General features: G+C 40.2%; 1 protein-coding gene across 1 annotated transcript; it reads left to right on the top strand.

The window, feature by feature from the left end:
* The first annotated feature begins 4,033 nt into the window (after positions 1–4,033).
* Positions 4,034–12,958, top strand: LOC114572525 (opsin-5). Its single transcript, XM_028604196.1, has 8 exons — positions 4,034–4,181; positions 4,292–4,488; positions 6,023–6,233; positions 8,536–8,741; positions 10,811–10,910; positions 11,914–12,018; positions 12,112–12,335; positions 12,503–12,958. The coding sequence occupies exons 1-8, from the start codon at positions 4,034–4,036 to the stop codon at positions 12,956–12,958; spliced, it is 1,647 nt and encodes a 548-aa protein (XP_028459997.1).

Raw genomic sequence — 12,958 nt, 5'->3', positions numbered from 1 at the left:
TCAATAAACAGAAATCCAAATGTATTTGGTTTTCCATGACGACGTATGTTCTCATTTGCTTCTAGACATGTAAGTCGGGTAGACTTAACATTTTAAAAGAATAGTTTGATACTTGCTGAGAGTTAGATGAAGCCAATCTTCTCATCTAACTCTTGAGAGTGAATGAGCATATTTCCCAAAATATTAAACTATTCCCTAAATGACATGTTATGTGTTTGAATAATAACTGTCTATTCAAAGCCTGCTGGCAATACTCCAGTCCTCTGTGACCCTAATTGTGAATAAGCACAATGTGTAAATGAACAGACTTTCTAAAAGCATGAATAGGGTGATTCAGTTGGTTTGGTGCATTCACATTTCTATAATGTTCTTTTGATAACCAGAGGCTTTAAAGGGGCCTTGAAGGGGCCACATTCACCCAGCAGTCAGCAGGTCAGTTTGAAAATGGTTGTGTTCCTTCTTAATTAGGCTCAAACAGGCATGTGTCACGGGTCATCTGAGTGTCATCTTTAGAGATAACAAGTTTTTGCTGAGGGAGAGGATAATGGTGCAACCCACTAACCTCCTATCACACCAAGGTCAACTCAGTGACCCTGATGGGGCGTCTGGACTGCTGAGAACGTCCAAGTTGTTAACAGGGTCACGCTTTTTTAAGGAGATTTGAAATGCTTGTGTGATGTGACTTTGATCTTGACTGACAGTTTCAAGACTGTTTACTCCTTCTGCCATTGACAGAGGCGCTCATGTGTTGCAACGCATCAGGCTGGGGGACAGGTGGGCTCCATAGAGATCTGCAGTGTAATAGCTCAGTGTGTCAGGCTCCTGCATCTGCAGCTCCTCAGTGCAGCTATAGGTCACTAGTCTCGCATTGCTAGACCTATACCTTCAAAGCGCTGGGTAGGAAGATCTGGCTAGTCCACACCGCATTCCAGGATGGGAGAAAAACATGCTCTGGTTTCTTGGCATTTCTTTAAACCAATCACAATCGCCTTAGCACCGGACGCAATAACGCTGCCTCTGCAAAATAGCCTCGGGAAGGAACTTGTTTTGGTGGAACATGGAAAGATAGTCTAGCTAGCTGTCTGGATTTACCATACAGAGATCTGAGAAGCAGTTAACCATAGTCCTCATAAATCGACCGAAGTTTAGAATGCCAACACAAATAATGCATGATGGACAAAAATGAGGGACATCCAGCGGATCTTCCAGCGGCACAGGATCAATCCCCTAAATGAATCAGACCATAATCGCGGGTTGTTTGGAATACGATCTTTTATTTTACAAAAAATAGTTAACCGAAACATGTTTCTGAAAACATTTTAACTGAGAAATAGCCCATGCAGTTGCTGAATCTGTCTTTATTTCAGATCAACAAAGCCGCTCCTCATTTGCATAAAATTGGCTGGATTAAACTTTATGCAAATAAAACTCGAGGCCCCGCTTCTCCAAAGTCCCCACGACGCTACCAGAATGCATGACAATGGACACACACACCATGAGAAGGTCAGAGGAGAGTCCAGTGTCTGAGCACAAACCTTTTACTCACACCAAGGAAGCTGATACAAAGAGCTCTCTCCAGGGTGCCAAGCAGTTTTCTGTCTGTCTGTCTGTCTGTCTGTCTGTCTGTCTGTCTGTCTGTCTGTCAGGCATCAAAACAGTTGGCCAGGCAGAAAGGGTGTCAATTAAAGATCCCTCTTTCTATCTCTGAAGGTATGAGTGTGTGCTTTAGTTTTCCTTTGGAAAAGACCTTCTGTATTAAATTGTTTCCATATCCTAACAGGAAGTAGAGTTTTGTCTGCGGATTTACATTTCCGCATTCATATTTTGGCAAAATATCCCTTCGTGTCAAAACTGATGTGCAGACCCCTTCGGGAATGGCGTGTATTCAGCCCTCAATAAGAACTACTTACATAACTTACCTGCTTAAACAAACAGACTCTGGACAAGAAATTGCAAAGTGGATGCAGTGCCCAAATAAATGTTTGCATGTGGTTTAGAGCCAAAGATCTTGAGCCACAAAACCAATCCACATCGCTCATTGGGCTCGACACAGAGCCTGTGTTCACTAATTTGCTTTTAAATGCATACTACGCCATTAATCTATTATTTTCCTATTGGGTTTATTATGGGGTATTATGCAAAAAGCATGTGAGATAACAGTGCAGCCACTTTCTCCTGAATTTAATAGTGCTTTTCCTGTGTTAAAGTTGTAGACAGCAAAACAAAAGCTTTTGTAACACCATGCACTTGTTTTCAAGTAATTATATTTTAAGCAGTAACCTCTGCTGCTGCAAGCTTGCTTTGTCAGGGCAGAGACCTGTTTTGGTGCAGGGGGTAAAAGGAAACACAGTCCAGTCTTTGTACTTGTGGTAAAGTCACTGCATGAACTGTGCGCTTCACTGAGGGATTTTACAAACTTTTGACTTACGAGTAGCATTTCAAGAATCTCAGAGCTGTACCATGAATCTCCAGAGTGGGTTTATCACACTGTCCAGATCTTACCTTACATATAAAGTCTGACTTAATAATTCAAAGGAATGTAGACTTTCCTGTGGACTTTGTATGCGCAACATCATGCATTTGTTGTAATATTGTATCATCAAGCTTACACATTAACATGACGGGTTGTAAAATAACAACAATTGGGCCCACTTCTGAGAACCAATGTTACTCCGAAGCGATTCAAACCCTTTGAGAAGAAGGTGTGAACATGCTGTGGGCAGGCAGAAGTGGTTTATAGGATTTTGTTACTGGACCTATGCCATCTTCACCTGTGAGCCAGCTGGATGTTGCTTTAAATTAGTCATCCTGTTTCTGGTAAAGGTACATTTTATTCATTTTTGTATTTTTATTTTTACATCAAAACTCATTTAGAGCAGATTTGAGATCCTTATGTTAAGAAGTAACAAGTCTACAAGCCTCTATAGAGGCAACAAAAAAGACCAGATTTGGACAGACTTTCTCTTGACAACTGGAGGCCATGTTGGCCAAAATATTGTGTCTTTAAATAACTGTGAACTAAAAAGAAGTATAGAAATGTTACTGCTGTAAAGGACATACTTTACCAATATCATGCACAGATTGACCCCAAAAATGACAGGCAAGCCATTTACTTCCATACTGTGTGGAGCCTTCATACAAGCAGTCCCTGTGTGTCTCGTTCAGTGACAGGGAGAGAGCAAGTGTGTGGACCTTTTTGAGCAGATCCTGTATTGGTCTCTTGACCTGGTGTAGCCTGTGTCCTCTGTGAAGAGAGGCTTTGTTGCCCTCAGACAGCTCGTAGCCTTTAACACACACCTTCATAATAGTATGTGTGTCTGTGATTTTCCATTTGGAAACGTATGAGCTTTTAACCTCACATCCCAGGCTTCGCTCCACACACAGAGGGAAAGAGAGAGAGAGTAATCATTATAAGCCTAATGATACAGTGGCCCACTGTGGCTGCACTGTAATCGCCAAGCTTCATACACACACACACACACACGCACACACACACACACACACACACACACACACACGCCACATCAGTTAAGCAAATCTTGATGTCTTCCCGTAACATGCTAACACCTGAGCATTGTACAGTGTACAGTACGTGTCACTGCTTTGTGCTTAGCTTTGCAAACCGGATATGTAAAATGTTTAAAGACGGATGTTTGCCAAAAAACAGAGCATAAATGTCTGGACGACTATGGACTGATTGCTAGATCCTGCCTTAACACACTTGTCTTATGTTTGCTGTTGAAGGTCACAGATTTCTTGCTGCTGAGTGCAGGTTCCTCATTGGCCTTTGACCTGTTAATTTAGCAACAGTGTAATCTCAGTAGCAGCTGTCTTCAACACTGACGGCACGAGAAGCGCTGCACGCTTGCTGCCAGACTAATCTAATCTCCTCACTTTCCCTGTAAGAGGATGGCATTCTAAACAACTGTAGGTGTGAAGATCATTCTTCAATTACGTTAACATACTTTTCTTGCAGTAAAGTCTAGCACCTCAACATCTGGCACTGTGAGTAGTGCCATGAGGTTTATGCACGATGCCTCCCACAACCATTATCACATTATCCACTTTAACCAGAAGACTCATACCACAGAGGCATCAGAAACCCCCTCTCAGGGCTGCATACAGGGATCACTGCAGAGCTGAAACTTGTGTCGTGTGGCGTCTCTGGGTGCTGGGTGAAGGTGGGAGTGAGTGATGACTGGATTCAGTGTTTGCTGCTGGACGGGTGACAGTTGGGGTCAGAGGTTCATTTTCCCCTCAGCTCCATCACTCTCTCCTAACTGGCTTTCAGAGGCTCAAAGAAAAGGTTTGATGAGGAGGACTCGGAAGCATCGAGGCATCTGGCAGCAGCAGCAGCAGCAGCGGCTGCCCTTCCCTCCACATCCTGAGGGCCAGCAGAGCTGCTCTGTGGCGTCCAGAGGAGGGAAACAAGGTCCACACTGTGATCTAAACACAGACCGAGGGGAGCGGTTCAGGTTACCCACTTCGGTAGGTGTGTTGCCACAGAGAAGCTCACTGTGAAGAGGAGAAGGCTGGAGGAGGGGAGATGTGGTGCAATTCTAAGTTTACACACAACAAAAGGTTTTTAATCAATAAAACCTGACCAGCATTTGTTAGTGAAATCCACAAACTCTCTTCTAATAGATTCTTGTTTCTGACTGTAATACTGTAAATCATATGGAAGGCTTTCACATGCTCTCACACTGACATCAGAGCGCAGTGAATATGTCAGCACGCACAGTTCACACTGACTTCATTATACTTCAAATGATACTTCTGTCCTCAGTTTACATTTAGATGAATGTGCTCTACATTTTAGCTAAATGCAGTCACACTGGCAGGTCTAAAGTTATCACCTGCATGACCCTTTTCTAAATGGAAGTGATTAGTGAAAACTAGAACATGTCTCTGGAGAGGAGGTGCCGGCTTGTAATCACTGGTGCAGGACTCTTTCGCAGAGATTTTCGCAGTATAAAGGGATTGTTTTGAATGTTTAGGATGACGTAAATTGTTGCCAGACTGAACAGCTTGTTCACCAACGCTGTTACACACTGCCTCCAGACAATATAAAGTGACAAGATGTTTCCCAATGCTGGTCTGTAGGGCCTTTGAACATACAATTTATGAATATTTCTTAAATTAAATTGTTAAGAATATTTGTGAGATTTGGAACAGACATTTTGGGATACGCGCTTTTAGGATTTCTTGCAAAGTTAGCTGAGAAGATCGATACGTGTATTGTAACTATGAGAATGTTTCCAGTCTTTGTGCTAAGCTAAGCTAACTGGCTGCTGGCTTTAGCTTCATATTAACATATCAATTAAAGTAATTTTTTAGAAACCCTAATATTTATATAATATTTAATGTTTATATAAGCTGAGCTAAACTCAGATAAAACAAATTTGGACATTTCATAAACTCCTCATTGGGCACTTAGAAATAAAAGATTTCGTTTGAAAGACAATGTTCAATGTTTTTTGTTTATTAATTAATGTTACAAATGGATTTGGCGGAAAGTTGGACATACTGTATAACTTTAATCCTTATTCTGTATTGATGTCTTGATGGAAAAGTTCAACATCCAACTTCCGAGTTGACTATTCAACACAATTGCATTCACATAAAATATTCTTGGAAAACAGCAGCAGGAAAATAAACGATTAACAAATATCAGCATTTGCAAAGGGGGCAGTTTGTAATTTATTAAAAAAGTTCAGCAATGGTAGACTTGGACTCTGCTGAGGACTTTAAGGAGTCTTTGTGTGAGATGATTCTCTAAGGACTTTAATTAATTTAAGCTAAATGAAGTCCCACCAGAGATAATTTCTATTAGTGGTCCATAGCTGACTAGACATTTCCCTGTTGGCTTGGATTTCCACCCAAAATCTTTATCTGCTTAGTTTCTAAGGACTAGATAGGATTACAGGTGCAATCATTTGGACAGTGAGTGGTGAGGTATTAGTGACTGCGTCTAAGCTGGATTTAAAACGACTGACTGGTCATTCCTTTGGGTGAAACACAGTTGAAAGCAAGGGAGAGCAGAGCTACTGTACAGGACAGCAAGGATTCATGCCTTGGCATCAAAACTCAGGCCATGGAAATAGCATTGAAGGGTTTTCCTGTGAAGGTCGTAAATATTCCATGGAGGAATAATAACCTCAGTACTCTGCATACAGAGCCCCCTCTGTCCGAACAAGGAGAGACCATCATTGGAGTCTATCTGATACTGTTGGGTAAGTCAACCATTATACTGGAATATAATATAGCTTGAAATGTAAGGTTGCAGCATTTGATTCATGAAGAATGCCCATGCAAAAAATATTAATCATTGTACATTATACTACTGAAACGTACCCTAGATTAATGTATATGAAAGAGCATATATATAAACTACTGACAAAATGCTTAAAATATTTTCTTTTAGTTTCAAACTTGTTTTGACTTCCATAACTATGTAGCACTGACTGTAGCACAAAACCCTCTCAAAATAGTTTTGTCCTTTAAATCCCTTAGGACGAACACTAGCAAGGAAGAGTTACACATTATTAAGGAGTCAATGACTGTTGTTCCTCATGGTTCCAAAGGCCAGTGCACCACTGACACAGACAGTTTGGTCCAGTTGGTCCACGTCAACTAATGCAGCTGAGAGATTTGTGTAAGACAAGGGATTCTCTTGGATTTTCGCGGCTGCAGTTTAACCCCAGAGAAGTTCCACTATACCGATCTCTATTCTATAGGCTTATTATTACATTTAGTAGTTTAGCAGCTAACACAATGATAGATGTCAGGAACTAGAAACAATGCAATACAACATAATATAACAATCTACTCTACTTAACTCTACTCTACTATGCCCCACTCTATTGCCTCTACTTACTCTATACGACACTGTAATATACTATACTATACTATACTATACTATACTATACAGAATGAATAAATGCATGAAATTTGATTGTGTCATGCATACTGTATAACTATGTTGTGCTGGTCCTGGTACCCTGCCAATGCCTCCATGAATTGACAGAATGGGAGCAAATCTATGAACCTGCAGCAAACATCGTCTAGCTCTACTCTGTATGGTTTGTACAATTTTAGATTCTTTTAAGCACCATATCCCAACAGCACAGTTCACTATACCCTGCAATACTCTACGCTCTCTACAATGTTCTGTTCTGCTCCTCTCTACTCTACTCTACTCTACTCTACTATACAATGGAATTATGTGGTCCACATTTGTATATTATACTATACAACACTGTATACTGTACATACACGTCTCTGCTCCACTATACTAAACTTTAAAAAGACATGGTTACAATTCCAGGTGCTACAATCTACTGTATTATTATTTTGCATTATACTATACTATGCTATAATATAGTATGATAACACTTTTCTACGCTATTGTACTAAACTTCAGATAAATCAGATTAGTGATCTTATATATACTATACAAATCTATTACTATACTATACAATTCTCTACTCTGTTGTATTTTACTATACTATACAATACTCTACCCAAATCTGCTACTATACTGTACTCTACACTCTATAATTTGTTCTACTCTTCTCTACTCTATTTTATTTTACTGTACTATAAAATGATGTGATCCACATTTGTATACTCTACTTTGCAATACAATACAATTATCTACATAAATCTACTATCCAACTTTACTATACTATACCATACTATACTATACAACACTATACTATACCTTGTTCTACTCTACTATACACAAACTAAACTATACCATACTATACTTCACTATACCTTACTATACTATACTATACAATACAATACCATACCATACTATACTAGAGATACCATTCCATACTATACTCTACTATACCATACCATACTATACTACACTATACTATACTATGTTCTACTCTACTATACTCTACTCTACTATACCATATCATACTATACTATACCTTACTATACTATACAATACCATACCATACCATACTAAACTACACTATACTATACCATGTTCTACTCTACATACTCTATTCTACTATACCATACCATACTATACTACAATATACTATATATGTTCTACTCTACTATACTCTACTATACCATACCATACTATACTATACTATACCTTACTATACTATACAATACCATACCATACTATACTAGAGTATACCATTCCATACTATACTCTACTATACCATACTATATTATACTATACTGTACCATACCTTATTATACTATACAATACCATACCATACCATACTATACTAGAGTATACCATTGCATACCATACTCTACTATACTATTCTATACTATACCATACCACACCATACCATACCATACCATACCATACCATACTAAAACACACCAAACCATACCATACCATACCATACCATACTATACATACTATACTATACTATACCATAACATAACATACCATACCATACTATACTTTACCCTACTAAACTATACTATACTATACTATACCAAACAGTATGTGGGTGACTAAATATTCACTAAATATGCTGTATGTTTGTCTCTTTGTAGGATGGCTGTCCTGGTTTGGAAACAGTTTAGTGATGTTTGTCCTGTACAGACAACGGGCCTCGCTTCAGTCAACAGATTTCCTCACTTTAAATCTTGCCATCTCTGATGCCAGCATCTCCATATTCGGCTACTCCAGAGGGATCCTAGAGATATTCAATATCTTCAAGGATGATGGGTATTTGATCACTTCCATCTGGACATGCCAGGTAAAAGCCACGCCAAGAAAATGCTTGATATAGAGAGTTCAATTTAAAAGAGTCACTTATTACGTTATTATGTAATACTGTAATATTCTATATGTATTTTCCACCAAATCTTACTGTATATTGTGGTGCATTTTGCAGCATTAACAATTAGTCAAATCCCTGGAACGCTGGTTTGAAATGGTCTAAAAGTGATGACTGTGCAGAGTTGCAAGAAACTCATACTTCTGCTCTCTTGGGCCAATCCCAATTAATGAAGCACATTAAAGGAATCTGTGTGTGTGTGTGTGTGTGTGTGTGTGTGTGTGTGTGTGTGTGTGTGTGTGTGTGTGTGTGTGTGTGTGTGTGTGTGTGTGTGTGTGCGTGTGTGTGTGTGTGTGTGTGCGTGTGCGTGTGCGTGTGCAAGGGATTATGCTAGTAGCCATGTGGGCTGGAGGTTAAATCTGTAATAAGATTACCACTGTGGAGGCCTTTAAATGGAGGAAACTCTTCAACCAGTGTGGCACCTGTCAACAACCAAACGGGAAGCAAAAAAGAGACATGATTGCATGATTTAATCATATGTTCTTATGTTGCTGAATTTTGAAATGTAATCTGTATTAAATAAACAGATGAGATGTGTGTAATTTCTAAGACTTTATGTTTTCCTTCTTCCACAGCCTCATCTTGAAATTAAATCGTTGTCATACTTTAGCTTGGAATTCATCCAGGGTATTTTTCTTGCTCAAGGCAAGCTGTGGTGGAAACCGTGATATCCGCAAGTGAACGAAAACAAGCTGGTGTAACTAGAACATTTTCAGTCTCAGAACTGTAAACCCCAAAATCTGAGTGAGAAAGATATTTTAAATTGCAGACTGCTGCTCTTAAACTTCAGTACAGCCACTGAGATCTCAAGCGTCCAATCTCAGGTTTTCAGTTGAAGAAGAAATATTGGGATATATACAGTACGCCCCTCTCATTTCACCTTCCCCTGGGAGAGGTGGGCTCATATAGGGATGTCAGAAGTAAATGAGGGGCAAGTCAGAGGTGACAGAAATAGAGGAGGGGAGGAACAGGAAGGTGAAGGAGACAGGCATGTGAGAAGCATTAGCAGATTACTGCATGGAGCATGATAGGACATGACCAGTTGCAAGCTGAGCCAGATCCCTGTGTTTTAAACCCTATGGGACAGGACATATGATAGAGTCTGGGACCATTTGATGTTGCAAAGGGGAATAGAGGGAAATGATTGACAAAGCAGTGTACAAGGTGTATAAAAAGTACTCTGATTTTAAGTCATTACTTTTATGATACTTGTTCTGTGATCCAAATTTCACATATTTTCTCTTGAACCTGGATAGAGTCAGAGGTAAGACACTATGAACTGTGAGATGATCTGGGATGATTAAATCACATAATTTCAAGAAGCCATCGTCCTAATGTCCTTGTCCTAAATTCTTATAAAAAAAACAAATATAAAATGTCCTGAATGAAAATCATTCTGGTCCCGACGTTCAGTCCAGTAATCTGTCGAATGTGAGCGTGTAAAAACGTGATGACTGACAGTAATGGGATTAGTACTAAGGAAGATCAGAGCCCTTAACTGATCCGTGTCACCTGGAAATGGCACAGTAGGGAGCTGGGTTTTGCACAGTTGGAGCCAGACTGAAACACAGTCGCATAATACCTTTTAAGGAGAGCTGTGATTAAAAGATCATCTTCCCAAACAATGGATGTAATGCTAAAAAAGCTGCATGGTTTAATGCATTGAACTTTTTCTCCACCAGATTTTTGTGGACATCAAAGAAAATGTAATAACAGCTATAATATAAAATAAAATAAAAATGTCCCATTGCTGATCGTGCAAGTTAAAAAGCTTGCAGTTCATATCAGAGGAAATGCTCTGGGTCTGAAGCATATTGGCCAAAAGGCAGGAAGTGAGATAAAGTCCAAAGCAAAACAAACTCAGCAGACAAAGGTCTGGAACCATTAGGCTGGCAATGGATCAATGCCAGAGGCTTCAATATCCACTCAAAGACATTATAAAGATGTGAGGTCATGATTCACCAACCACTCTCTCTCTTTTCTTCCAGGTAGATGGCTTCCTCACCTTGCTCTTTGGCCTTGCAAGCATCAACACCTTGACTGTCATCAGCATCACCAGATACATCAAGGGATGCCACCCAAACAAAGGTCAGATCAAACTTCCCTGAAATTCAAATTAGAGGACATAAAGAAAGCTTCAGACCAGCATCTCTGCCCGCCTCACATTCCAGCAGTTCTTATCTGACAGAGAAGTGTGTTTTTCATTGCTAAAGAAACCTTATTACCGACTTTAGCTGTGGAAATTACTACCACTTCTCTCCAGCATTTACATTTTGCCAACATGTCATTAAGTTAACTTGAGGTGATCTATTTTCGGGTGCAACTGATGCCGAAGAATGTCTTAATTATATGGAAATTAGGTTGAGCAACCGTTGTCAGCATGGCATACAAGTTTTTACTGTTTGTGGCTGTAAAACACAAGCTATAGAAACTGTGTGTGGTTTTCTTTTTACATTGGTGGTTGTGCTATGAACATTGGTGAGATATCAAATGTATTATGTGCCAGAGTACAGCTGCATCTACTGCAGCGGCAACAGATATTGATGTAAATCATACAATCATACAAATGCAAGAGGATTTTATGTCCAAATAAAAAGGATTTAGGCCAGGTAAACTTGAGTAGGTATCCAAGCAACAACATAAAGTAATTCAGCCTAACAAAGCTAAGTAACCCATAGCAACAAAGGCGCTGTATGTTACCAATCCTTTTTCATAAACTGTACTGCTTTTCTTGTGTGGTTTATTGACACAAGATACATGAGCGTTGCTCAGAAGTTGATTTTCTTTCTCCCCCTGAATACAAAACAATGTGTACTTTGTCAACAGAGGTTCTTTTCAGTCGCAGATGTTTGCAAAGGCCGTTCTTATAAGAAAAGGCATCATTGTTCAATAAATGTCACAATCTTGACATTCATAACAAGTCAAGAATGCTGCATCTTTAAGTGCCTCTCACTTTTTCTGTCGTGCGTTCGTCAAGGTCATAACATTTAACCTTTTCAAACTACTACCACTACTACTACTACAAACTATCACACAATCTGTTCCATAACCTGGGAATATTATGTTGTAATCCTGCTGTGTGTTTCTGCAGCTTACTGTATCAGCATTAACACCATTGCCTTATCGCTCATCTGCATTTGGACCGGAGCGATGTTTTGGTCTGTTGCTCCACTGCTGGGCTGGGGCAGCTACACAGGTCTGTTCTCGCACACTGTTCTAACAAAAGAAAGGCGTATACGACTTTTACATTCAAAGCCTTGATCTGACCTCTGTGTCTTCTGTTCCTTAGATCGAGGTTATGGCACCTGTGAGGTGGACTGGTCCAAAGCCAATTACTCCACCATCCACAAGTCCTACATCATCTCCATCCTCATCTTCTGCTTTTTCATCCCTGTGATGATCATGCTCTTCGCCTACGTCTCCATTATCAACAAAGTGAAAAGCGCTAACGCCATGTCAGCTGATGGTTTCATCACCACCCGTCAAAAGAGGGTGGAGAGAGACGTCACAAGGGTAGGGGAAAAAAATTCAAGTTTATTTCCCAGGTTTTTATTAGAGAGACTTGATTGGAAAAGTAAAATGAGACTCTTTAAAGCTCTGCTTAAAAGTGTCCTGTCTGCAATAAATCTGCTCTAACTATACTCACGTCCTGACAATTGTTCCCTCATGTTTCTCTCTAGATTTCCATTGTAATCTGCACTGCTTTCATCATGGCCTGGTCCCCATATGCAGTGGTGTCTATGTGGTCAGCCTGGGGCTTCCATGTGCCAAGCACAACCAGCATCATGACCCGTCTCTTTGCCAAGTCTGCCAGCTTCTACAACCCGCTCATCTACTTCGGCATGAGCTCCAAGTTTCGCAAGGACGTCTCTGTGCTGCTGCCGTGCACACGAGAGCGCAGGGACATGGTCCGTCTGCAATACTTTCAAAACATCAAACCCAAAGCTGGGGGCACGCCCCCACATGCATCAATTCCTGTCCAGAAGCTGGAGGCAAAATATGCAGCATCCAATGCTGAAAGCGACTCAGGGGTCAACAGCCCATCTCAGACTCCTCCATTTAACCCACAGGGGGTCTTCCACATTGACCTGCCCTCACACATTGAAACATCACAGTACTGGTGTGACAGGCTCTGA

The sequence above is a fragment of the Perca flavescens genome, chromosome 17 (genome assembly GCF_004354835.1).
Source record: "Perca flavescens isolate YP-PL-M2 chromosome 17, PFLA_1.0, whole genome shotgun sequence".
NCBI classification, from domain to species: Eukaryota; Metazoa; Chordata; class Actinopteri; order Perciformes; family Percidae; genus Perca; species Perca flavescens.
The sequence above is the reverse complement of the archived record's forward strand: the minus strand, read 5'-3'. Positions and strand labels throughout refer to the sequence as shown.

Excerpts from the sequence above, each read along its gene's own strand:
- LOC114572525 (XM_028604196.1), top strand. The coding sequence starts at position 4,034 with ATGCCTCCCACAACCATTATCACATTATCCACTTTAACCAGAAGACTC. Across the intron at positions 6,234-8,535 it reads AGTCTATCTGATACTGTTGG|GATGGCTGTCCTGGTTTGGA; the intron begins GTAAGTCAACCA and ends GTCTCTTTGTAG. Across the intron at positions 8,742-10,810 it reads CTTCCATCTGGACATGCCAG|GTAGATGGCTTCCTCACCTT; the intron begins GTAAAAGCCACG and ends CTTTTCTTCCAG.